The sequence below is a fragment of the Melanaphis sacchari genome, unplaced genomic scaffold (assembly GCF_002803265.2).
Source record: "Melanaphis sacchari strain LSU unplaced genomic scaffold, SCAv2.0 Contig64_pilon_pilon, whole genome shotgun sequence".
Taxonomy (NCBI): Eukaryota; Metazoa; Arthropoda; class Insecta; order Hemiptera; family Aphididae; genus Melanaphis; species Melanaphis sacchari.
The window spans coordinates 4762-32682 of NW_020271462.1; the positions used below are offsets into that span (position 1 = coordinate 4762).

Genomic DNA, 27921 nt, shown 5'->3' on the forward strand with positions numbered 1-27921 from the left:
AATAAAAAAAAAAAAAAAAAAAAATAGAAACAATAAGTACTTACATATTTGTTTGCGAAAAAGGTATCAAATAAATCTGATGTCTGCTATTGCGGTCCGCTGCATTCACTTTTGTTCACTTGAGTTCACAATGAAAACTGGTGATTTTTTCAAAAAATATTTTCTAGTTATATAGCCCCAAATTTCCATCTCTATGATCATCAACGTCATTCGTTTTAAGATAACCTTTATTATATATTTTGGGAGACATGTTTTAAAATAAAATAATTGGCAATAACAACTATCTAATATTCGCAAGTATGTGGAATGTGTATGTGAAATCATGAATTTTGATTTACTGGTTTGACCTATCCGAGGTCTTTCAACTTATAGTTTATTACATTATAAAATTCGTAGAAGACCTCGTACACGTACATGAGGGCTTTCTTAAATTATATCCGTGAGAATAACAACTTAGCCAAAAAAGTGGTTATAACAAATCATACTTATGGGGGGTGAGGAGTGTAAGAGGAAACATAGCATATAAGAAGACTATATAGCTAACACAGTGTACACAGTATACCTCATTGAGTCTACACCGTCCTCACGTCTCTTATTTTCGTACTCGAAATTTTTTCTATTTTTTATTAAATTTATTTAAAAAAAAAATGTCGTGTTATTCAGTTAAAAGTGATGATGAAGAAGAATGCTTTTCTACTAGTGATGTAAGTAAAAAAAATATATATATAAAATACAATATTTAAGACATAGTTTGATTTTAATTTAAATATTCAATACTAATAATAAATAATTTTTTTAAAATATAGAAATGTATAACATATCAGAACATTTTTAACAAACTAGGTATTAACTAATCGCTTACTATATTTATAGGTTGAAATTATGGAACCAGAAATTAAATCGATGACGAAATTGACCGGACAAAAAAGGAAAGATGTGAAAATTAGAAAAACGTTTAAAAAAAAACCAAAAAAAGTGAGTAGTATAACATTTTATAAGATATTCAAAGAATAAATTTATAATTTTAATTTATAGAATATTTCTTATCAAGAAAAAGTTACCCAATTAATACAAAATGAAAAAATTGCTAAACATGTTATGAATTCGATTACAATCAGACAAAGTGGAGGAGTTGTAACTATTAAATCGGTTGCTGATGAAAAATGTACTGGTTATTGGACGTTGGCACATTATAAAACCAAAAACATTGAACATATCGATGCTAAAGACAGGTAATATATATATATAAATGTATATTTTTTTCTTTGTATTTACTTTGAAATAAAGTTAGTGTATATCAATGTAAAAATATGATAGAACACATTTATGTGATTTTAGGTGAAAACATGCAGAATGTTCATTAAAACTAGCGATAATAGACCAGTCAAAAGATCAGAATGTTTTAGGAGAGCTTAATGAAATTGTTCAAACTATCTTTGATCGTTTAATGAAAGACCCAAAAAAAAAATTATACAAAACGTTTTTTCAAAATAATCTATATGTATGTATGAATCATGATGACGGTAAGTAAAAACAATAATAAAAAAACTTGAATTATCATTTTTTTATTTATTTAAATAAAAAAAAATAGTACACTTAAAGATTGAAAAAAAAATATATTAAGTTTAATATAATATAATAAATATGAATACAGTATAAAAGTAGTACCTAACCTAACCGGGGGAAATGGTTATTTACACAAATTGTATGACTTATAATTTGTGCCAAAATATAAAAATATAACACTATTTTGACTTTTGAGCCACATAAACAAATTAATTTTGGTATTTTGCGTCACTACAGAAAATAAAATGGAATATATTATTTGTGCCACACTTTCAAATTCAATTGCAGTTCGAATTTATCAGCAGATAAATTTACTGATATTGCATAGGATATACAATAATACGTACCGACGCATGTCCATTAAATATTGTTGTGTTCTACTGATAATAAAGACATATCGTTTCTATTAGAAGCAATCGATCTCCGATTACGTCTAATCTAATGAAAATTATCAGTTTGCTGTTAAGTAAGACATCGAAAAATATTAAATAGCAATGTCGTGCGAATCGTGATATTAACAATTAGTCCGATATAAATCACATGTGCGTTCATGCTATTTTTACATTTCAAAATTATATAAAAATATAAGTAATGGATACAAATATTGGTGAAATTATTAAAAGTATCAGTGACTCAGATTTATTATTATATACAAATTGTATGTTTCAAAAAGTTCATGAATCGAAAAATTGTTCAATACAATGCCGTTGCACTGTAAAAGTGTATACTTCATTATAAAATATTGTAAAAATAGTTGAAATTGTAAGTGAACATGACAGGCATGATCAACCAGGTATAGACAAAAATGTATTCAAATGGATGTAAGAGGAAAGCTTTGGAATTATCTGTATACTAAACCAAGAAAAATAATACGAACAAAAATTTCCGAAAGTATATCTAATTTAGATACCATTACTACCGATGATACATCATTAGTTAGATGAAATAATTATAACGCCCGTAGAAAAATTTTGTCACAATTTCCAAAAACAATGGAAGAAACGTGAAAGAATATAAGTAATTTAGATTTGACATCGGACCTCAATGAGCAATTTCTATTAATCAATAATCCGAACTGTCATATAATATAATTTTCATGAAACACAAACTTAAAAGTTCTCTGCAAATCTGAAATTATATACATGAATGGAACTTTTGAATATTGACCCAAGTTATTAACGCAATTGTTTTCTTTGCATGGCTTATGCAATGATCGTTATATTATACTACTTTTATTTGCATTAAATCCAGGCAATAAAAATTTCAACTTACGTAAATTTATTTAAACATATCATACATTTGTGTTTGTGCATTGAGGCAAATCTGAGATGATACTAAAATATTCAGTTGTAGATTTTACTTAACTCAATCATGGTATAAAAAAATTCAGGAATTAGATCTTGTTAATGTATATCAAAATAATAAAAAAGAAGAAAGCAAGTTGCTAAATCATATATAATTGGATTCCCAGAACTAGGGAGGACTGGCCTAGTCGTCTACTGTCCTAGAGGACAGTGGGTCGGTGTATTTGGATGGGTTTTGGGCCGATGCCTTGTAACTTATTGTTGTAAGTACAATTACATCGGTAGATAAGTAAATATTAAAATATAATAATGCGACATTATATGATATGGGATATAGTCACATACGCGTAATTTTACGTAGTGGCTAGTGTATAGAATATAGAAATATAAAATATATTAGTATATTATGTATAATAGTGGGTTGCTATTTATTCCTCCAAACGAGGTCAGTGGCTGCATTATTTAAGATTTTATGACAGCAATTCCTAAAATGACATTCGATTTCAAAAATATGCTGTTTATTTAGTTAACACATATATCAGTGAAAAGGCTATATTTCCACCAATAATTTGGCTGCGAACATCACGTCACTAGCTTTCACTACTGAAGCTTGCGAATCATATAATTCACGTTTCAATTCCAAGTTCTATCACTCACATACTACTATTTACCACTTTTTGGACGTACTGAAAAAATTTCAAACAGAAACTTTGATTACAATTATAAGTGAACATCTTAAAAAGTGAAATTCTACTATAAGAAAAAACCTGTTGAAAACTTTTCAACAAATATATGAAGACTACAGACAAAATCAAATTGACTGAAAAGGCTTAGTTTCGTCATTAAGCTATTATCAGGAAAAAAGGTGAGTAAGCTGGTATTTAATAATTTCAAAAATTATATGTAATATTACAAAAATAGTACATAATAAACAATAATTTACTTATATAATATACATGGAGTTTTGTTTTATTTACATACATTTATTTATAATTATAATAATTGTAGTGCTAATTACAATTTTAATAGGTACACGATGTACAGATTACATTAATCCTTTTTATTTTATTTTATTTGGCGCAAATTACAAACTTAAAAAGTGGTGCAAATCATCAAAATACGTTTTTAGATGTGGCGCAAATGACAAATTTTATAATTTTTTTTTTTTTTTGGTTGTTTTTTGCACAAATTACACACGTTCTTACCATTTAACTTGGAGTGTTATTATTATTTATGTATAATAAACGGGTAATAACCCTTTTGTGTGAGCAATATCAGGTTTACATATTTTTAAGTATTTTACATTAAACTAAAATTAAGCAATTAAACAATAATAATGAAATACAGGTGAATTAATTAATATGATTATTATTAGAAGAAAGAGTAGATAACATTACATCCTCGTCTGAGCTTAAAGAGTTTGTTTCATAGACACTGGAAAAATAATCTGCAAATAATTTGACTGTTTCAAAGGTATTGGTTGAAGTCGCATTATTATATTTCATACAGTCTGGTACATTACTTTTTTGTTCTTTTTAGAGAATTTACATAGTTCCAAAAAGGTTTTATATTTATTTGTAAACTATTCTCTATATTCGAAATGTGTTGATTATGACAGATTTGAATGAGCTGTCTATATTTTTTCTGTAGCTCAGAAAATTCTGTATAATTGGCAGGAGAAGGTGATAGTTTATATTTTTTATGTGCACATTTCTTTTTAATTATAAGGTTTCTAAGCTCCAAATTTGTCCATACAGGGGAATAATAATTATAAATTTTAGTTTTCGGAACAAATAAAATGGATGAATGATAAATAATTTCGTAAAAAGTATCAACTATTGCGTCAAGAGACAGGTCTTTGTTATTTAGATTTAAATAAAAATCAATATTAGAAAGAAAAAGAGATATATCATTGAAATTATATTATTTAAAATTGAAAATATATGGTGACTCGAGAAAATCATTTACTGAGAAATATTTAAACATAATTACATATGACTTAGGTTACTACTTAAATAATAGCGTGTGCCAGTTGTTTAAATAAAGGTTACAGGTGAACAAGCAACAGCACACATTAAAATACTAAGTAATATTTTGTTGAAAACCATTTTATTGTAGTAATCGGATGATAAATTAAATGTATCACCAAAATCATGTTTAATCTAATAAAATAAAGTGTAAACGAATAAGTATCATATCAACATGTGAAATGTGTGACCTACTTTTAGTAAGTATGGGTACGATTTTTTTTCGATTTATTGTAGAGCATAATAAATATTTTAATTTTCCTCATAGCCATTTTTTTTTAAAAGTTTAAACAGCACATGAATATTACTTAAAACAACAATGTCAATACATTCATTTTAAAATTATATAAATATTGGTTTATCGTAATAGGAATTAATGCAAAAACACCAAAGGACTAGACACAAGTTATTTCATGACGATATATCTTAGTTGTATTGCAGTTGTTTTTTCTTCTGAAGATTAAAAAAAGTTAATCATAATTTATGAAATTATTTATTCGCTACATTGTAATAACGACACATTTCAATCAAATTTTTAGTGTACCAATATCATATTTTTATTGAAATTTTAATTAGTGGACAATTTGCATGAAAAACATGACTAATCAAACAAAAAAGGTATGTAAAGAACGACCTTTCGCATACAAGTAGATTAGAGATCGACCGGTTTTATAGACTTAGTAAAAATTATATTTGAAAATTTCAAATTGTGAATTTCATTAGGCGATTTTATCTTAAGTTAATTTAATGAAATCTGAGAATAGGATAAATGGCTAACTCTTGTAACGCACTTTTACTATTTAACATACCACACTTATGAACACCTGTTGCGTCTGATTCATATATCAACGTAAAAAAGTGAAATACTAATGTTTGCAAGTTAAATGATTAAGTCTTTATTATAATAAAATTAACTCATACAAGAAAACAATTTTATAAGCACAAGATGGAGTGAGCAGTGTTACGACCAAACTCTGTAATACTGATAGACGAAACCGTGAGTGGTGGTAAGACCTGCCTCTAAGCGTCTCGAATATCTCTAACCGTCTGCTCAGTGCTTTTCATGGTCTCCCTTATAAATGGTTAACTGACAAGAGTGATGACTAGGGAGGTGGCGACTTCCGATGACCTAAAGGAGCTCTCTAAATTATACTTATTATTCAGTTAGGCTCCTTTCCTGCGATTTCATCTATTCCAAGAAATCCAGGACGTGTGATCAAGTCTTAATTGTTTTATTAAATAGTACAATGTTAACACTATCGTCTATTCATCTATTCTGGGAAGTCCAGGACGTGTGATCAAATCTTAATTGTTTTATTAAATAACACGATGTTCAGGTGTTCACTCTAACCGTTCAGTACTACACTGTTTGAATACATCATCTTAATCGGTATATGAGTCACCTCTCCGTATAATATGTGTTAAAATAATATAATATAACACGGTACGTAACACCTCCCTTCCAAAAAAAACATTTATATTTTGTAAGAAACAGAAATCTTAAAAATATTAAATATCATCTTAATATTAGGTGTTAGTGATAACATATTTTTTCTTTTCTTTTTGTTACATATTTCCTTAATGTTAGTATTAGTGTTTTAGATTATCATTACATAGTTTTAGTAAAATAATTTTGCTATTCGTTAGCAATTACATATTAAAACAATTTCTTATAAAAATTACACGATTTCATTAAATCATGCTTACACTTATTTTATACATAAATTTTAAAACATACTTTTTTTTTTTTTCTAATTCCTATTTATGAAAATACAAAATTTCAGTAATAATTATTTACTTTTACCTAAAATATGTTATTTAACATCTTCTTATAAAAATTACACAATTTCATTTAATCGTGTTTACATTTTTTTTTTTTTTATATATATATACTTTTTTAAACATCTTTTTTTTTTACCTGTTACAAATTATTGTACATAAATTGAATATAATTTTAAATAGATTATACATTCTTTTTGGTCATAGTTTTATTATGAAAATTTTTTCGTTAGTGTAATTAATGTAAGTTAAATTATTATTAATTTTTTTTATATATATTTATATATGTTGGTCGTTCATAATTATGCATATTCTTTTAAATTCCCTTCATAGGTTCCAGGGTATTGATATAATTGAATAATTGAATGACGCCCTATTAATTATTTGCGTATTTTAATATATCGGATGTCTCCGGTACTATATCTATAACTTCTGCTAAATACTGGAAATGTCCTGTATCAGATCCAACATCTTCCATAATTTTTTGTAAATTTATCATAACGTGTAATATGTATTGGTTATCAAAAGATTCATTAAATCTTTGATTAGCATCCAATATGTGCCGAATGAGACTAGTAGGCATTGTTACTCCTCCCGATTCCCGGATATTGGTGTGGCCTCCTTGCTCTATGGCTTCTTTTAAGTTCATACAAAATTCCACGCTTTTAGCTGAATTTCTAAAATTTTTACAGTTTATCAGTTAATTTAGCTATAGTTATGAATAATTACTTTAGTTCAGTTTGCAAATTTTATATAATTGTATAGGTCCTATTTTCTTTATAATATAATTAAAAATACATTTTCACCATTTTGTTATAATCACGTCCGCTACTGGATCGTGACTGTGTGTAATACTATGATTAGTTTTGCATATTAAATCATGGGTTTTCATTAGATTTAACATACGGCCATTTTTCTTGTGGTAACCTATTTTCTCAGAGTATAAAAATTTATTTATGTTATTTGTATTATCAATTAATTTAAGGTTGAAATAATTTTCATTATTGTCGCTAAAATGTTTAAAAGGTTCTTCACTTTTAACCGTAGCCGCTCTACTATTTGTTTATCCGTTGTTCCATTTTAATATACGAGTATAGGTGCTCTATGGTCAGTATGCAAATATTGATTCAGATACGTAGTAGACAGAGTCGTTTCCCCCTCAAGTTTTAGACTGGCTTCCAGTTGCCCCAGTAATGGTAGTAACAACTCTGGCTTGTTTCTAAATATCCTTCCAACATTTCTCGTTACCTGCTTAACCTCTCTTTGCTTTAGCATTTTCAACTTATTATTGGTGATTAATATGATAGGTTTGCCTTCTAATTTTATCTGCTTATATTTGTTCAAACTGTTTGATATTGCCCCTGATACTAATAGCAGATTTTTACTTTCTATCATGGTGAACTCGAAATCCACTATGATAAATTTGAACTTGTCACTGTAAAATATAATTAATCTGTTACTATATACTTTAATTTACTATAACCTAATTATTATTATTATTATTCCTCGGTGGCTGCTGCTGCCTGTATTAACTCATTAATTAACATTTACCTGTATATACGTGATCGTTGTGTATAAGTGAATATCGTACCATCGTATAGTAATCGTCTTGGTATGTTTTGTATTGGCATGTTTGTAAGTTAATGCTTTTTTTTTTTTTTTGTTCCCGGTTAAATGTAATTTAAAATTATAATAATTTTCTTGCTCTCAATAAATTATTATCTGCAACATGATAAGATACGAGAATCCTTTTATTTATTTCGAATTGATTATAATAGTTATTGTTAATTTTATTCTTATATTCATTATTTTTGTTTATCACGTATACGTAATTATTATTGTAATGGTGTGGCGGCATCGTCCATGCGTCTAAGACTTTGTAATGAAATTTTACCTGTCGCCTAACGTTATTTGTTGTATATGTATCTGTTATTTTACGTTTACATTTTATTATTATTATTCCTGCCACTGTTATAATTATTAGGTAAAATATGTATGTATGTAAGTCGGTTGTGTCTTTAGTTGTTCGTTTATCTTTTTCTTCTTGTATAAGTTGTTCAATTTCATCAATAAATTTGGAATATTCACTTAAGTCAGTTAGTTTAATTACAGAGTTGGTGTGTGTTATAAGATTACTTATTTTTCTTTTTATTGTTGTAGAAATAGTTAAGTTTGATTGTATACCTACATTGGAAACTAAGTCCTTATAGTGGGTGGAATTTAAATGTCTACTAGGTGTTAACACCATCTGAGAAGTATACCCCCTACAGTCTTCATCAATAGTTAATATGCCGATCTCGGTTAGTTGTATATTAATTGCTTAGTCCCTATTTTCGCATGAAATGGCTATATTATCGGTTGATTTTATCGTAAATATCCATGCGTTTTTATATTTTAATCGATGGTAAATACTTCGCGTAATGTCAAGGTAGTGTATAGGACAAGTGGTTAAAATATTAGATGGTTTCACGAATAACTCTACTTCACGTGGTAACTCACTGGCTCCTAATCGTAATGATTGGGGTTCAGGACATAAGGTTCCTATTTTTATTTGTTTACATGAATTAAGATGATTAAAAGATAATGTTAAATAATACTCGTGAGTTTTTGAAATAGCTATATAACCATATTCTGGTATTATGTGCATGTAGTAATTGTTTTTAACTACTGGTAATGGTATTACGTGGTATAAAGTAAGTTCTACGGTATTTATTAATGGTATTATTATTTCGAAAATTAGCGTTTCATTTATATATATTATATTTAATTTTGACATTTTACTCAATTCGTACAGTGATACTTGGTTTAAATCATTAAATCAAATGATAAGCCTTGTTCTTTTGGAATGTTTAAAGAAATATCTTTTAATTGTCGTCGTAATTCCATGACAGCTATTACACTTGAATGTATTATACCCCCTTGAGCGGCTATAATTACTTCACATATTGTATCGGTTTCGAAACTTATTTGTTGGAATAGTTAATTTAAAATATTGAATTGTTCATTTATATTATTTCTAGCTTCGACTATATCTATATCTATTACTGTTTGATTTACGGTTGATTCTAATCTATCACATAGTATTCCTAACCTATTAATTTGCATTTCCATTTGGGTGGCTTCTTTAAATGTATTCGCGGTTGCTTTTAGTAAACTAGTTTGCTTATCGACAATTTTTTATAAGTTTTATTGACTATTTTATAATTTTTCAATTTGTTGATCGTATTTTTCCGCGTCAGTAGTAATGTACCGAAGGGCGTAGGACGTTTGCGCATCGCTATTGTTACCAATTACCTTTTTTGTAGGGCGTTTGCGCATCGCTATTGTTAAAAAAAAGGCTTAGATTGTTTTCCTATAATATAACATAACAATTTTTATTAATTATTATTATGTAAATTATGATTTCAATAATTATAAAACTATAAATATTTTTGAACGTATATTACTATATTATTTAATCATCTTATGAGACTAGATTCGTTATAAATGTCTTACGGGGAAGTGGGTACGGGGAAACGTCTGACTCGGAAGTGTACGTGAATTGATTAAACTTATAACTTATAAGTTATCAGTTATTAATATTATCGTTACCTATATAATGATATCGGTGTATCATCCGGTCATGTCATGTTACTATAGTAGGTAGGTAGATACCTTTTTTCACGATGCACAAACGACCAACTTAATTTTTTACCTGAAGTACTAATGATGCGCAAACGACAATCACCGGTACCGAATGGGGTTTATTGTACTCTACCTACTATGTTAATTAGACCCCTTCTTATCCGGGTAATTGTATCTGTTTCATCTATTGATTGTAACATAAAAATCGCTTTCTCGAGACTTCCTGCTCAAGTCCATTAGCTACTAACTTAAAATTTTCACAATTTGTTTTAAACATGCCGTCATATACTATTGTTAAATCGTTACATAATTTTATAGTTCTTTCATAAAAGTTCATAGTGTTTGCTAGGGCCGGGAGCGTATAATTTAACTACGTGCACCCCAATCACCAAAATGTTGCGTACTATGTATACGGTCACACACCGACCGACCTGTATATATGTGTATATGTGTATATGTGTATATGTGTATAGCACTCAACAGGAAATGGACAGGTTCGCCGAGCAAATCCTGTGAGTGCTAGTGTGTAGGTGGTATGTGTATGTGTGTAAGACTTAAAACTAGGGAAATCAGGTAACTCATGTTAAAGTAGGTGAAAAAATATATATGGTAAAAAATATGAAATAATAATAATATATATTAAATAAGCTTCGGCCCTATTGGCCCAACAAGTAAAAATATAATAAAAAAGTAGCTATTAGAGCCACAACAAAAATATAATATAATAATATAAAGTAGCTATTAAAGCTACTACAAAAATATAATAATAATAAATAATAAAAAGGATAGCTATTAGAGCTACAGTATAAATAATAATAATAATAAATAGCTCTGGCTCAATTTATAAATGTAAATATATAACAAATAAATAACAATAATAATAGTAATAATAAAAACTCACAGTTTGTGGAGCGCAGACTGGCCAGCTGGTCCTTAATATGACTATAATACTCAATAAATTTTACACACAACAAATAATACAAGCAAATATAAAATTGTATAAAATATTTAAATATATATATATATATATATATAGGGTTGGCGATTAGCGCACAAGATATAATTATAAAGGGTAATAACAAATAATAATAAAAAGATGGCGATTAGCGCCCACGCAATATAATAGAATAATATAATAAGAGAAAACCAAACGTAATAATAGAAAAATAGCGATTTGCACAACATAATATAATATAATAACGACCGTTTGGTCTTTACGCGACGACATATGGCAGAAGACAGTTTTCGCGGCAGCCGTGCTGAATAATATCGCGCAGCCGACGCGGCGGCTAAAGATAACGCACTGATAAATTTACATAGTAATTAACGATATTATATAATTCACGAACACAATTAAAATATAAAAATAATTGAGAAAAATATGTTAGTGTGTGTGTGTGTGTGTGTGTGTGTGTGTGTGTGTGTGTGTGTGTGTAGATCGGTGGCGGTGACCGTAAATTTATACACTATTTATATATTATATTTTATTGATATCGTTAACAGTGTTTTTTGTTCGTTGGTTAAAGTTGTTAAGTTTTACATAAATTAATAGTTTCCAGTCAGAGTTAGTTAGTCGTAGTGATCCCTGGTTTTCAAAGTACATTCCGTTTTCCAGAGTAAGTCTTGAAATTTGGTATGGCTTTGGTTGAGCCCATGCCGCTTGAAATATGACATAAATTGTTATAACCCTAAAATTGTAATTTATATTTTCTTATTACCTACGATATCCTTATATAATTTTTTACTAATCTTACTTTTATTCTTTTAATACTTAATTACTTAATACTATATATTGTCCTTATTACTTATAATATCCTTATATTTTCCCCTTTACTTCTTATTTATTTTATTCATTTTACTTAACACTTTCATAATATATTTTCACATTATATTTATGTACTGTAACATGCCTTCTGCCTCTTAATATTACAATATTTTCTCTATCTAATACATCTGTTACCTCAAAAGTACCTATTCATAACGGATTTAATTTATTTTTCTGCGTTTTATCTCTTAATAAAATCTTATCTTTCACGTGTACATCAATCGAACTTTCGTTATTATCATAGTTTTGTTTAGATTTCATTTTATTTTTAATTAGTGTTTCTTTTGCTATTTTATGTGCTTACTGCATTTTTTGTTTTAAATCGTAATAATAATTATCATAGTTATATCTTGGTTCAGGCTCGTGAGATAATTTAATTGGTATCTCTAGTGGCTTCCCATATAATAATGAAAAAGGCTGATATCCTGTTGATGTATGTTCGGTGGAATTGTAAACGAAAAATGCGTATGGTAAATATTCATCCCAATTGTTTAATTTTTTATCTACGTAATGTCTTAAATATTCTGTTAGTATTCTGTGTAATCTTACTAAACTACCGTTTGTTTGCGAGTGAAATAAACTAGTATTTATTTTATTTATTTGTAATAATTTACATACTTCTGTGAATATTTTACTTAAGAAATCGGTACCTTGGTCGGTTAATATAGTTGTGGGTATACCATGCATAGGTACATACAAAATGTGTTACAAATGCTTCTGCGACTGTGTTAGCTTGGTGATTAGATAAAGGTATCCCCATAGAATATTTTGTTAAGTCGTCTTGTAATGTTAATATGTACGTGTTCCCCGATAAAGTAGTGACCAATGGGCCAACTATATCTAAAAATATTTTTTCGAATGGCTCTAAACTTGATGATGTGATAAGCATAGGTTATTTTATTTTCTTATTTGTGACCTTACCCATTTGACATTATTGAAAAATGACCAAAGGAGACGGTTATATAATTTATGATTACAAAATCGCTGTATTCATTCCGTAGCTTGATTTTCTCACCATTGTTTTGAACTGCAACAATGTGTTCGATTTCCCCAGAGTTGTTAAAAGACGTCTCGATCCAATGATGGTTCACGTGGGTGAAGTTGCCTCTGTTTATAGAAGTTATTTAGAACCATAAATATGTAATCTAGAGAATTGCGTTGTTTCTCAATAACCCTTTTTAATCTGTAGGCTATAAACAACATGTCATGAAAATTTTCAACTTGCCTATTTTGATCACCGTAATATTGTAAACCTGTAACGATAACATCAATGTCTCTGACGATTTACTTGATATACATTATTATTTTGTGAAAAATTAACAAAATATGTAATAAAAGTACAAAACATTCTTCGATCATTATCTTGATAAATACAAAGATAGTTTTCAATTACATTAATCACAACTTTGGCATTTTAGAAGAGAACTATGAATGATGGCCCTGACTATGCGTAATTTAATTTATAAATATTGTATAGGAAATGATTAAAAATAAAACGGAGTTATTAAATGTTTTTTGAATGATGCCCTTGTTGATAATTGAATCGCTTATAAGAGTCATTGGCTGGTGCACCCCAAATTTTATAATATTACCCATGTTAACAAGGCCTAAAAATACATTATCAAATACATAACTGTTATCGTAAATGTTCAATAACTGCATGGAACATCGTTAACTCAGTGTTATAAATTCGGCGCATTTAAATTGCGTCCCTAAATTATATTTTGTCCGAGTTATTTCCGTGGTTTTGTCACGGTACATCTGAGTTGCGTCCGCGGTATTCTCGCGACATGTACAAATTGCGTCCACGGGTTTTTCAACGACTAAGAATAATGTTTGATGATAAACTCGTAGATAATCTCGATTATGGATATCTTATCTATAAATTAATTTTGTTCGCGTTAGCATCAGTCGACAGTCACACTTTGACATTTCATGTTCGACAATTTTATAAATCATCGTATTTTTATATATTTTTATTTGTACTTATTTAGCTTTGCAATGGAAAATCTTGAAATAATTAAAATGTTCAGTGAAAAAAATAAACTATTATATTGTATTAATGGATACAAATTCTCTTTTCAAAAATATTTAAATGATAATATTCAGAGGTGGTCTTGTTCAAAACGCTTATGCAAGTGTTATTTTAAAATGAACGAAAATGAAGAAATAATTTTTAGTGCTTTAAATCACGAACATGACAAAGACGACGAAAACGTTTTAAATCGTCAAAAACTCAATAACAAACTGAAACGGAAAGCTCTCGATGACCCATGTGAAAAGCCATGCAAAATTCTACATCGGGAGTTGCGTGAAAGAGATGTAAGTACATTGATTACCACAGATGTAAACCGTATTAGGAAAAATATTCATTATGCACGGTCGATTATAATTCCAAAATTGCCTAAACATTTGGAAGAGTTGCATTTGGCGCTAACCAATTTGGGTGAGATAAAAACTAACAAGTACGAAATTTTTTTATTAATAAATAACACCAAAAAAAATATTGTAGCATTTTCAACGACGACAAATTTAAAATTTTTAAGTGAGAGTAAAACTTTATATATCGATGGCACATTTAAAAGTTGCCCTAAACTTTTCTATCAATTATTTATTATTCATGGTGCTAAAAATACTACCTATACTTCTTTAGTATTTTTTTTACTAACAGGCAAGACTATATCAATATATAAAGATGCGTTTTATAGTTTATTAGAAAAAATGAACGATTTGAATTTAATTTTTGCACCAAATATAATTTATGCCGACTTCGAACAAGCTATACACTCAGCAGTTTCGGATATTTTCCCTGATGTTATTCGCAAAGGCTGTAGATTTCACCTAGGACAATCAATCTGGAGAAAAATTCAAAGTCTTGGTTTGTCTACAGTTTTTAAAAATAAATCTGAAGTTGGAAAATTTTTGAAATTATTCTTTGGTCTTTCATTTTTAAAACCCGACGATGTTAGTAAATGTTTTTATAAAGACCTAATGGCTATAAAACCTAACGATGAAAGAGTTGATAATTTTTTTAATTACTTTGAAAAAAATTATATTTTACTGGATAGTAAATTTAAACCATCAATATGGGCCGAGTTCTCAAACTCGTTAATGCGTACCACCAACGCATGTGAATCGTTTCACTCGAAATTAAATAGCATGTTTTATTCGTCATACCCTAACATTTTCCAATTTGTTGAAGTATTGAAAAATGTTCAAACTGATATTTATATTAAAATGCGAAGTTCAAATTTAGGAAACAAACGAAGAGAGGATGTAGAAAAAGAAGAATTTATTAAAAATACTATGACTGAATTTGAAAACAAAAATATAGCACGTCTTGACTTCGTTCAAAAATTGGCAAACATAAATTTGCCAATACATAAATGATATATATACATAAAACTAAGAAGAATTTATTAAAAATACTGTGACTGAATTATTAACTGGGACGAAACTCCTACGTGTCGCGAGAAAATCGCGGACACAATTCGGATGTGTTGTTTAAAAACAACGGACGCTATCGCAATTTATATTTTCGTATTCTGGGACGCAATTCGTATGCAGCCTATAAATTATTATAATTTATGCAAATCTATTCTAACGTCTTAAAAATATTTTACCATATTAATAAACGGTGTGTGATCTTTGCTTTTAAGTCTTAAGAATTGAAATTAGATGTCTCATAAGTAATTAAGAAAAAAAAGTAAGGTATTTTAATACAATATCTTAAATTTTAAATTTATTATTTTATACAATTAAAATTTCTTGTATTACTATTTACAGAATATTTCAGGCAATAATAGTTATAATAGTACTTTAAACCCGAATTTAAATCAAAGAAAATATTTTATAAAGATTATTGTTACTGTGGTATATTTTAAGCTGATCTACTGTAAGTATAAGTTTCATCAACTTTACTTATTTATAAATTATACTGATTAAAAGTTATTTTTCAATCTTTTCAGCTCAGTCAATTATATTATGTGAAGACCCTATCAACAACAAAAATTCTGAATTAACAAAGTCGGAAAGTCCAAAACTATATTGTACAATTACTGTAGAGGCAGATAGTTTTAAAACTAAAATATTAGTTACAGTTTTTGTTAAAAAGTCTAAGACACGTAGTTGGTTTTCTTGTTGGGAAAATACAAATGAAGAAAGTAGGTTTAATGTACCTACAGGAAGTGTTAAATTTAAATAATTATAAGCATTGTATTCAAAAATTGATTCTAAAGAAATTAGATTCGTACTTGAACATTCAGCATACAACTAAAAAATATATGCGCATATATTTGTACATATAAAGATTATCAAAAATTTTTAAGGATTTTATTTTAGTTATTACGTTATGATTAAAAAATAATATCCGTAAACGATTTCTATCGATTATATTCTATACGCTCCGAGATTGGCATTGTTATTAACATGCACAATTAGTCTTTGGATAAGATCAATTTTAAGTTCAGCACTGATAGAGCTTTTGAACTGAATAATCATTGTTAACACTTGAAAACACTTGAAAACTGCGTAACAGATATCCCCATCAATCTTAATAAGCTTATATGACGTTAATAATTCGATTATGATTATGTTATTAAGTAGTTGTGAAATTGTAATTTGTAGTTTAATAGTTCCCTTGAGACTTAGGTGTGTGCAACTTATTATTTAAGCATTTTTATATTGCTAACACGTACATTTTTTTTTTTTGAAGTTAAACTTCTTTACGCAGGGTAGTGAGGAAAAAAAAAAACGAACGGGCGGCCGTACGAACGCAAACACGTACATGTCGTTGTGCGCAGCCGCGGATTGTCGTAGCTGTATTTTGTAAACGGCTATGGGTTGTGTCATTAAGCGACAGTATTTTTAGTTGGGTTATTAAACAAAGAATACTCAACAATAATATTAATGAGATAAATATTTAGATAAAAACGGAATGATCGTCAGAGATGATTTCATACGGTCGTCGGGGCGGCGGTGCGAAGCGTATCAGTACGTCATATACATAATATCACATAATAATGATAATATTACGTATTATAAATTATAATGTTGGACGGTGACAGCTGATGCGGTTTCGACGACGACGACGACGATGATAATAAAAATACCATACACGTGCAGTTGCGACTTGCGATTAAAGGTCCAGGTCGTGTGGCGAGCCGGTTTTTCGATTATTGGGTGGGTTGAAGTGGTGGTGGCGGCGGCGGCCCGTGTTCCCGTGGTGGCTAAGTTGTACACGTATCCAGTCAGTGTGATTTTAGCCATTGTTATTAATATAATAATATTGTTATTAAGTAATAAGTAGTTCCTAATTCCTATTTTAAATTTTAATGGTTACTTCGATTTTTACGCGATATATTTATAATGTACAGTCGCAAATATACGTTTCCTATTTTAGTTATCATATGCCAATCATAACTACTATACCAATTGAGCAAAATGATAATCAATCATTAGAATAAAAAAAATATAAAAAATATAATTTACATTGTTTCTTTACTTTCTTTATTATCCTCATTACCCCATTCTATCCATGCCTTACTTTTTTTTTCACTCACTCAGTGAGTACCGCTCAAAAGAAATTTAACTTCCCGCGCGCGTACTGGTAATTTTTTTTTTTTTTATGGCTCAAGGAATAAGAATATTTTGTTTAAATACCTTTTATTATGCACAGATTACATTGAAGTTAAAAATAATAGATATTTAGCAAAAAAAAAAAAAATAAATAAAATGGTTTTTTTAATTTGGTACCTATTGTGTTAGACTATTGAGTCTAACACTCCATAATTATTATACTAGTTTTGTGCCAGTTTTTATCAAATAGAATAATATGTAAGCCACTCAATCAGTTGTATTGTAGAATAAACCTGATGATGCTGGTAATTTAGCTAGTAAATATTAAATATAATTAATACATTAGTTATTGGCTAGGTATTGGTTTAACTTAATATATTTTACTAAAAAATATAACACATTATTGTTTATACAGACATGACATGTATTGTAGTGCCTAGCACGTATGTCAGATAATAACTTATTTAGAAATTATATACAAGTTTATAACAATAATTATTGCTATTTTTATTTAAATTTAAAGATTATTATGAACTACAAGACCAGAAGGGTAATACATATGATAGTGGTTTAATCCAATTGTACAATGAAGAACAAGAAGTGAGAAAACTATCATATTATTATTTGAATAAACAGAAATTCAATTAATTAAGTTGAATTAACATTAGATATTAGTTTTTCAACTAAATTATGTTTGTTACAGAGCCTTGATATAATTCAAGATTTATTGAACTATTCTAAATATTTTTTAAAAAAGCAATATAATTATTATAACACACCACTTGTATTCGCGTTAACCGCTGGTTTAAGACTGTTTGATGAACAATCCAAAGCAATAGTCAATAAAGTATTTTTATTTATTTATTTTCAAAACTCTCAAAATTCTCAAGTATAATTTGTTCTTAGGTAAACAACATCTTGACTGAATATCACGATGCACATAACGATGCATATCAAATAAATGAAAATACAGTGTTTATAATGAATGAAAATAATGAAGGAGTTTATGCTTGGTTAACAGTTAATTTTATGAAGAGTAAAATATAAAAAAATAAAAAAATACTATAATTAAATAATATTTAATTCATAAATAAATTATGAAAATGTATTCATTTTTAGATAACTTAAAGGACTTTGATGATACAATAGCTGTTTTAGATCTACGTGATTCATCTTTACAAATCACTTTTTATGTACCACATGAAAACTTACAACACTATGATTACCGATTACTAAAAAAATATACAATCATGGAAATTGAGAGACATTTTTATAATCAAAGGTAATGTAAACGAAAATCTTCTAATTAAATTATACTAAACAAAATTATTCATACATTATTCAGCCATATAGATTTTGGTTTGATGGAAATGCGAATAAAAATTTTGACAATTAATGACAATAAATCAACCTATTCTTCTCCATGCCATTTAACAAGTGATAATTTTTCATATACATATTTGTTTAAAAATTACAAAATCACGTAAGTTTTTTTTTTTTTTTTGAATGAGTAAAGTTTATTGTAACTAAATTCATTAAATGTATTTACATAAAATATAAACAAATTGAGTATGAATTTTACATTTGTTAATTAATTTATTTATTTATGGAAATATTTTCTATACTTACGAAAAAACATGTTATTGATGTAATGCATTTATGTTTTAGTGTTATTTTTTATTTTCACTGTAATTAATTGTTATATTATCATTTCAGTGGTTCAAGTCCTGTAAATGATATTTACACTCAATGTTTTACGGCAGTTCAGTCTTTAATTACAAAAAATGTGAATAAAGTAACCATTAAACAACCTATAATGGCGATTTCTTTTTTTTATGAAACGGCAAAAGTGGCTAATTTAGTTCGTATGTAAATTTAAACATAATAGTATCACATATCGTATTGATATTATTTTGTTATTATTCTTAATTTAATACACATAATATAATTATTAAGGTAATACTGAAAAATGCATAACTATTGAAAAATTTAATAAAGTTGCTATAAGTAAGTTGTTATTATATATAATTAAAAGTAATAGCTAAATGTATGTATTTACAGATATTCATTAGGCATCAATAATTAATTTAAGGTATAACTTTTTTAAAGAATGTTTTAGCCAAACATTTGACGACAGTAAACCATTCAAATGTTTCGATTTGGTCTATATTTATCTATTATTGAATCAACTAACTGATTTTGGTGACAATTCTTCAATCACTGTTTGTATATTACGTCAATAAGTTTATATGGTTTAAAATTGAAATTCATAAAATGCTTACAAACTTTAGGTGAAGAATTATGATATCATTTCTGAAATAAGTTGGGCCCTCGGAGCTGCTTATCTAAAACTACCTATAATTCAAAATAACATTTAAAGTTGCTGAACAATGAAGATTAATGTTATTTGTTTTGTTGATAATTTTTAAATGTCGTTTACTATAATACATAATATATTTATATATGTAATGTGTACTCATATAATCATTATATCGTAGATATAGCTATGTTTGAAAATAGTGTATTGACTTTTTCTAATTTTTCTGTGTTAGATTTTGTGATGTACACATTACCCTTTTACTAACACAGTAAAATTATTAAATTATCATTACGTGGAGTAAGTGTTAATTAATAATTGCATTATGTAATTTGTATTATAAATAAGTAGCTGAATCCATAAGTAAAAGTAACCTATATGAAGTTGTGCAGTATTCGTGGTAAAATAAATAATCATAAATTTTTCAAAATGTTTTATTTTTTTTTAACTGAAAATATTTCTAAATCATAATAACCAAATCCTAATATTAATTATAAGAACTGTACATGTACATGACTATTCTATTTAGTAAAGATAAATAGTTCTTTTTGCAAATATAGTGTAGTGCTTTTCAAATTTCATGGAAATGAATTTTAAGCTTTATATGGCCTAATTTGACTGCATATAAAAATTTAGAATGAAATTAACTTTTCACGTAATGATTTTATACTTAAAAACCGTTTAATGAAATTAACACATCATTGTTTTTAATTTTAGCAGATAAAACATCTTATGTATTAACAAAGGAAAAATTAACTGTGTCTTTCAGTATATTTATAATACTACAAACAAGTTTGTTTACGTGAACATTTTTTAAAATGCATTTTAGTTAATAGCTTGGCAAAGGTATAGAATCAATTGCTTTCATAAATGTTGAATACCTAATTTAAACATTTCAAAATTATATTATTGTAAATTGGAATATAATAATGTTTCGATGTTATAATTTTTCTTTTACTACAATTTATAATTATTTGGATTTGAATTCTTGTGGAATAAATTTTATTAGTTTGGTTAAGAGTATGATGGGTCATCAAAATGACAAGCCACATAAAAGGAACAAAAACTGTAGTGCGAAAAATGTCCACTATATACCATATTCATTGAATATGTGCAATCTGGTGATATCAGCTGCTTCTAGTATTCAGATTATAGAATAATATTAAGGTAAAGTCGAAAAAAATACTGTTTATTTAATACCCCAAAACAAAATATTGTTTTTTTGAATAAAATTTAGGAATATGCCACTTGGATCCTAATGCCTAAAGCACAATCTCTTAAGCGTTAAGTTAATTTTTACAAAAAAACAAATATTGATGCAGTTGAATTAGCTGAAATTAATTTTGTTTCAATTAATTCAATTTTTATATTATAATATTGATAAAAACTTCAAACAAATATTTATAGAAACTGAAGTAAAAATGTCTACCAAATACTAGACAACAATCAACATATTCAAAGCTCTATAACTTTTTTAAAAATTCATTTTAAGAAAACCCCTAATATAATATGATCACAATTATAATTAGGCATATGAATCAACAAAGCAATCATCAAGCTAACCCTAGTAAAATGGATCTTACATCAGAAACTTAATATTATGTCTTTTGCTATTCCATACACAGACTCGTACATTCAGTAATTAAAAGCAAGATTTCTATGTCATAAAAAATATTCAAAAGTTTGTTAAATAATAATTTTTTCTTAATTTTAATACTTGGAAAATTAATTTGTTTTTTAAGCTTTCAATATGTATTCTCTAGAACTTATTCAAACAACTTTGATAAACTTATTAAATTTTTTTTTGATGCTTACTAGTAAATAATTCAGGATAAATAATCATAAAAATGGCATTTAAAACTTCAAATACATGCAGAATATTCAAAATATTATTTAGAATCGTTGATACAATGAAATAAAGAAATATTATCTAATATATATTTCTGTTTAAAAATTCTAAATACCGTTATTAGCATCCAATCCTGAAAGAATACATACTCGTCTCAAAGAATTGAAAACTTATCTATGAAGTGCAATAAGTGAAAATATTACTTAGATATTAAAATAAAATTATTGTTAATTTTTATTTTGACAATCCATTTATTTTAGACTTGATTTAATGGTTTTACTAAGTTAAGAGCTAATGGAAAAATCTCACTGACAGTTAAAGAAGAATTACATTAATTAGTTAAAAAACTAAGAAAATTAGATTATGTTATATAGGTACTATATAGTGTTTTAATGTATTATATAAGCAATATAATGTATAAATCTGTTAACTGTAATTTTACAAAAAACAAAGAGAGGTGAAACTCCTTTAATTTTACTTGAGATACTGTAGGTACTAAGTAGAGAAACTCTTTTCATCTTATGTTTGTAAGAAACCAATTTAAATAACTCCAACATAAGCAATATAAATGAGTATATTGGCCACATCAAAAATCACACTGATATCAGAATAAGCAGTGCAATTGCATACTGATTAACTCTGTAGACATGGAACAGAAATTTTATTCATAATAAATAAAAACGTATTGTAGGGCATTGAAAATTTTACAAAGTTAAAAATATCAAAAAAATAATTTTTTTACAGCATAATTCTCCTAATACTTAAAAAGCTTAACTTACATACAATTTAACTTGAATAAATCAGAAAATAATGAATAATTTTTTTATATTTAATAACTATTTATATAACAATAAAATAACTTTAAATACATATTCAAAAAGTATAATATAATTTTTTTTAATTGATATTAATCCTTTTTTTGCATACAATTATTAAAAATATAAGTTTAATTTGTATACTTTATGCATGTAATTGAATATTTTGACATTTTTAATTACATATTTTATTACAATTCTAGTCGTTAAAATTCAAGCTCTAATCATGACTAATCAACATGACAACATCCAATGCTTAAATTGCCAAGAAAATTAACTGGAAAGTACTAAGATAATTAATTGAAATAATGACTGTCCAATTTATCTCAACATTTTCATCCAAACAAAATGATAAAAATTCACCAAAACCTCCTGGAATCTATTCTCAAAAACTAAATGAAATTGTTTTAAAAAAACCAAATCACTGACAGATCACATAGGTTAAAAGAAAACAACAACAAAATCAAAATGCATTAAAAAAAAAAAAATAGAAAATTTGTAGTTTGAAAAATGCTCATCCCCAAAATAAGCTAATAAATATCAGCAACTACTATACGAAACGAAATTAAAATATTTAAAAAACAATTTAACTTAATACCCCAACTTTAATAAATATTAATAATAATTTAGAAGAATACATATGGTCGATAGGACATTGTCATAGTATTTAAAATCTAAACATAGTCAGATTTTCGTATCAGATTGAAAAAAAAATAAAAATAACCACGATATTGTGTAGTAAATATTAAATTGTATTTATCATTAATGATTAATAATTCATTTTCATCAAATTATAATAATAATAGCACACAATTGACAGGTTGAATAAAACTGTTCTTTATATGTATTTATAATGAATGTTATTTTTCCTATCAATTATTCTTTTGATTGAGCATAATCTTTTAAATTTTTTTTATAGTAACAGTTTTATTACTATGCATTAGTCTTAAAACTGATACCAAGATCAAAAATTAAAGTCTGAAACCTATCACTCACTAGAAAAGTGACAAGACCTCTTTAGTTATTTTGATTTAAATAAGTAAAAGCGCAGGATGACAATGTGATAATAAGTTTAATGACTAACTTAAATTCATGGAGCCAAAATCAAACCATTAGTTTAATTAACTGGTAAATAATAATTTTATAACTTAATAAATAATTAATGAATTTTTAACAAACGTTTAGTGGATAAATAACTTTGTACTAATTCAATAATGTGCTATTAGTGATTTATTCAATATTTAATGATTATCATGCAACCCGACAAATATGTTTAATTATATAAATTTAAAATTTATAGATAGAAATATGTAAATATTAAATATACTTATTAATAAAAGTATTTTATAAATTGAGATTTTTTATACATAATTTAATTTTTTGTATTTATTTATCTAATATACTTAAAAATAAGTATTAAAGCAATATACACAAATCATTGCATGTAGTTAATATTATTATAATTATTATAATTTAAAAACAAAAATGACCTACAATACCTAGATTAAGAGAGCTATTAATACTTATTTTTTGATTAAAAATTAATTTAACACAATTTTTATTCCTAAAACATGCCTAATACCTATTTTAAGTAAATCGTTGTTTAACAAATTTCAATTTAATTTACAAGATAATAAGAACAATTTCATAATTCTTATACTACAAATCAAACAGTAATCGTCTGTATCATATTTCATCAAATGTTTGATTAACAGCCAAAGAGTAACAATGCTTGATTATTGGACTTTTATACTGTTCATTTTGTTCAATCTCCATGGTTGACATATTTTGTATTCTATTCAATGATCCCGAATGAAAACGACCACCATATCCTCGTATTCGATTCATAGCATGTTTATGACGAGATTCATACAAATATTTCTAAAATTAAAAATTCAATTAATAACATTATGAGGTTTTTATTCTTAATGATATTGTATTAATATACTTGTCGATTTTTTGGTATTTTCCCTTCAGCTTCTAATTTGGCTCTAGCTTGCCTTCTTTTCATTATCCTATGATACTGTTTTGCATTTACATATAAGGGTTCTTCTTCAGGTGATTCTGATTTTGGAGGTGCCTGTTTAAATTTTATAATATTAGTACTATTATTTGGTATAATTTTAAAATTGATAATTTATTATTTAAATTATATATGAATAAATATAATGTCATACCATTAATCTATTTTGTTGAGGAACTTCTTGTTCTACAGTAGTAGTAGTGGCCGATTGAGCAACTACTGTCGCAGAATCACTATTTACTGTACTATTCAACTGCATTATATTTCCATTTATATTAATTACTAAAATTGTAATAAGCATAAATATGTTGTTTATATAAAAATATAAAGTATGATAAAGACAGACTGATGCAAGCTAAGATTTAAAGCATTTCTTTTTATTAATTTTTAATATAACTATTCACTTTTTAGAAATTCTATCTAATTGTAGCATCATTATTATTTACATGATATAAACTCAACTTAAATCGTTACTTTTCAATATAACTAAGTTATTTAAAAAAGTATAATTTATTTAAATATTTTTTCTGGATTAATTAAATACAACACAAATGTTTAAAATATAGGGTATGTAAAGAATTTATGTCTGGAGTAGCATCTATTTTTAATTGACCAGGTAGAACAATAAGCAGTCTACTTATTTGTTATTTCCCGCACTGTGATATAGCCATTCAGATAAAAAGCATGAAAGATAAAAAGTTATATATTCATACATAATTTTATTATAATATGGTTGAGTAAAATACTATTTATTAACATATATAACCAGATTAAAAACATCTATCTATATGATAAAATTAATGGTTCTTAAACACTTTCATAACAAATAGATCAGTGATGAAAGACTTTTAAAAACGAATCACAGTACCCCAATTAATTGGTTATCACTAGTGAATGTAATAATTATGAACCAAAATTGTGTCTGTATTTGTACATACTTCTGACATTAAATTATGTTTCAATAAAATTGTTAAAACTGTTCATTATCTAGTATGAAGTATTTTATAAATATTGATTTATTTATACTGATCCAGTTAAATGAAAAATCTAAAATAAATTATCAGGTACAATAAAATTATCAATTGCTGCAACCATGCGCACACCTATGGTTTAGCATACCTAATAGCAATGTGAGTACTAAATTAACTTATATTTAATACATTTCTTTAATATTAAATAAAAAACTTTTTTTTTAATTTGAATGCAATAAAAAAAAAATATTCTATATTCATAAAATAAATCTTAAACATTTGTAGTATAGCTGGATATCAAGTATTTTCAATAACAGATAGAAAATATTTTTTAGTAAAAAATAAGGAAAATTAATTTCGAATTTAACTGTAGATTTTCTTTTAGATAGAAAATTTATTCATTTAATATATATTTATCTATATGTTCAAAAACTAGAAGCTGGAATATTATTATAAATTGACATTTAAAATTATTCATTTATTTTAGTATTTGTCATTAATAAAAAAATAATTAAATACCAACTACCAACTATGAAATCATAAGTTTTAAATGTATTCATTGTACATAAATTGAACAGCATTTTTTTCGTTATTATTTAATAAAATCTAATATGCAATAGAATAATAATAATAGTTGATTCATAAATACTAAAAAAAACTTTCTCTATTAAATACAATTTTACTGGGAACCACTTAAAATTTAAATTTCCAGCCCAAAATACCACCAATTCAGAGCTTCAGTTTTGTACATTACTAGTTAAATGTAAATTATTTATAGTTAATTGAAAAATAAATATTTCCTAATTGTTAATACCACAATGTAACTACAACTAATATTTTATTGTAAAAAATTATATATATTAACTTTTCAGCAACTTAGATCTTCAGTTATTAATTTTTATAAATACTTATAATAGGTTTAAAAAAAAAGTTATTTCTGAAACATGCATTATAATACTTAATTGCTTATATAATGAAACATACACATTGGTTGTGGTTGTGGCTGAGCAATAACTTGTGTATTACCAACTTGTATAGGTTGATAAATAAATGTTTGCCCATTTGATAATTGAATAAATTGTGGTTGTGCTGACTACGTGTTAATAATATAACTATGGTCAATGTTTAAAATATTTTTAAAAAAACAAATGGAAAATGGAAATTACTTACTATGGGTAGTTGTAATAGCTGCAATTGTTGATTGTTCTGTGAATTACATTGGAACAATTGGTTTGAATTTTGAGCATCAGAATGAATAAATATTTGTTGCCCATGGATACTTGGTGTTATTTGACTCGTTGGTAAAACTTGCATTAGGTTATTGAACGGTGCACTCATTTGAATGTCAGGCACATGATTATCTGAGTCGACTATTTCCTCTTTTATAGACTGATTCATGAAATATTCCTATAGGAAGTACCAAACAGTGAAAATATAGTTGAAATTGAAAAATATTGTCGTAGTATAAGAACAAAATTGTAATAATAACTGCAGTAACAGTGTATAGTGTTATAAGTGTTAGTAAAATGTGAAGTTATAAGTCAAAAATTATGACACTAGACACCATTTTTAGCGAGTAAGAGAATAAAATACATCTAAAATGTATTGTAGAATTTCATATACCTAGTAAGTTAAACATACAAGTTAATTAATGTTATAACTATGAATTTTTATCTAACTCATGATAAACGAGGATTTTTGTATTAATAATGATCACGATGAAATGAAGATGATGTTGAATCAGTGTATAGACTTTTTGTCGTCAAACCATAAACCATAAATCGTATAATATAGGTCTGTTCCTCAGTTAATAAGAATTTAGTATGACATTTATATAACATAAGAATTGAGTACCTCGCGGCTTACACTGTAGTAGCTGATGATACAGCATATTTTTCTGTAAACAAATTTAAAAATGAACTCACCATTTATGATCGGATAAATTGTGTTCGAAAATTATTAACTGAACAATTTTAAATGCAGATTACGAATTACAAGTAATGACTAATGAAAACTAAGAATTAGAGTCAACAACGACGATGACGGGACAATAATGTTAGTATTGTGATAGGTACTGTATACAACCAATGGCTTTACTCCAATTGTTATCAATAACCGCTAGCCAAAACAGATGACGTAACACTGACATTTGTTGTCTCTGTTGTACAAGGCACAAACGCACAACATAGGAAATTTACGCTATGCAATTTGCGTTTAGCTTTGTTCGCTTCAATATAAGAGTAA

General features: G+C 26.7%; 2 protein-coding genes across 4 annotated transcripts; one reads left to right on the forward strand and one right to left on the reverse strand.

Moving 5' to 3' along the window:
• Positions 1 to 5289: 5289 nt before the first annotated feature.
• Positions 5290 to 20131, forward strand: LOC112600458 (ectonucleoside triphosphate diphosphohydrolase 6-like). 2 transcript variants are annotated; one of them, XM_025347685.1, is made up of 12 exons: positions 5291 to 5515; positions 15912 to 16020; positions 16094 to 16288; positions 18226 to 18302; positions 18406 to 18549; positions 18609 to 18738; positions 18822 to 18984; positions 19048 to 19185; positions 19419 to 19567; positions 19659 to 19709; positions 19812 to 19924; positions 19994 to 20131. In XM_025347685.1, the coding sequence occupies exons 1-12, from the start codon at positions 5486 to 5488 to the stop codon at positions 20078 to 20080; spliced, it is 1386 nt and encodes a 461-aa protein (XP_025203470.1). In that variant the 5' UTR covers positions 5291 to 5485; the 3' UTR covers positions 20081 to 20131. The 2 variants fall into 2 exon arrangements, with proteins under 2 accessions (XP_025203471.1, XP_025203470.1); XM_025347686.1 differs by lacking the exons at positions 19659 to 19709; positions 19994 to 20131 and having other exon boundaries at positions 5290 to 5515; positions 19764 to 19883.
• Positions 20132 to 24262: 4131 nt separating this feature from the next.
• LOC112600471 (nuclear transcription factor Y subunit alpha-like) lies at positions 24263 to 27698 on the reverse strand. 2 transcript variants are annotated; one of them, XM_025347707.1, is made up of 6 exons: positions 27603 to 27698; positions 26848 to 27084; positions 26662 to 26770; positions 24861 to 24988; positions 24632 to 24763; positions 24263 to 24564 (listed from the first exon to the last, which is right to left on the reverse strand). In XM_025347707.1, the coding sequence occupies exons 1-6, from the start codon at positions 27603 to 27605 to the stop codon at positions 24370 to 24372; spliced, it is 804 nt and encodes a 267-aa protein (XP_025203492.1). In that variant the 5' UTR covers positions 27606 to 27698; the 3' UTR covers positions 24263 to 24369. The 2 variants fall into 2 exon arrangements, with proteins under 2 accessions (XP_025203492.1, XP_025203493.1); XM_025347708.1 differs by lacking the exon at positions 27603 to 27698 and having other exon boundaries at positions 24861 to 24959; positions 26848 to 27046.
• Positions 27699 to 27921: the final 223 nt, after the last annotated feature.

Coding starts and splice junctions, on each gene's coding strand:
- LOC112600458 (XM_025347685.1), top strand. CDS start 5,486: ATGAAAAACATGACTAATCAAACAAAAAAG. Junction 5,516..15,911: donor TGACTAATCAAACAAAAAAG/GTATGTAAAGAA, acceptor TACTATTTACAG/AATATTTCAGGCAATAATAG. Junction 19,568..19,658: donor AAAAGTGGCTAATTTAGTTC/GTATGTAAATTT, acceptor ATAATTATTAAG/GTAATACTGAAAAATGCATA.
- LOC112600471 (XM_025347707.1), bottom strand. Junction 26,771..26,847: donor AGCTATTACAACTACCCATA/GTAAGTAATTTC, acceptor ATTAACACGTAG/TCAGCACAACCACAATTTAT. Junction 24,565..24,631: donor AAATACCAAAAAATCGACAA/GTATATTAATAC, acceptor TTTTAATTTTAG/AAATATTTGTATGAATCTCG.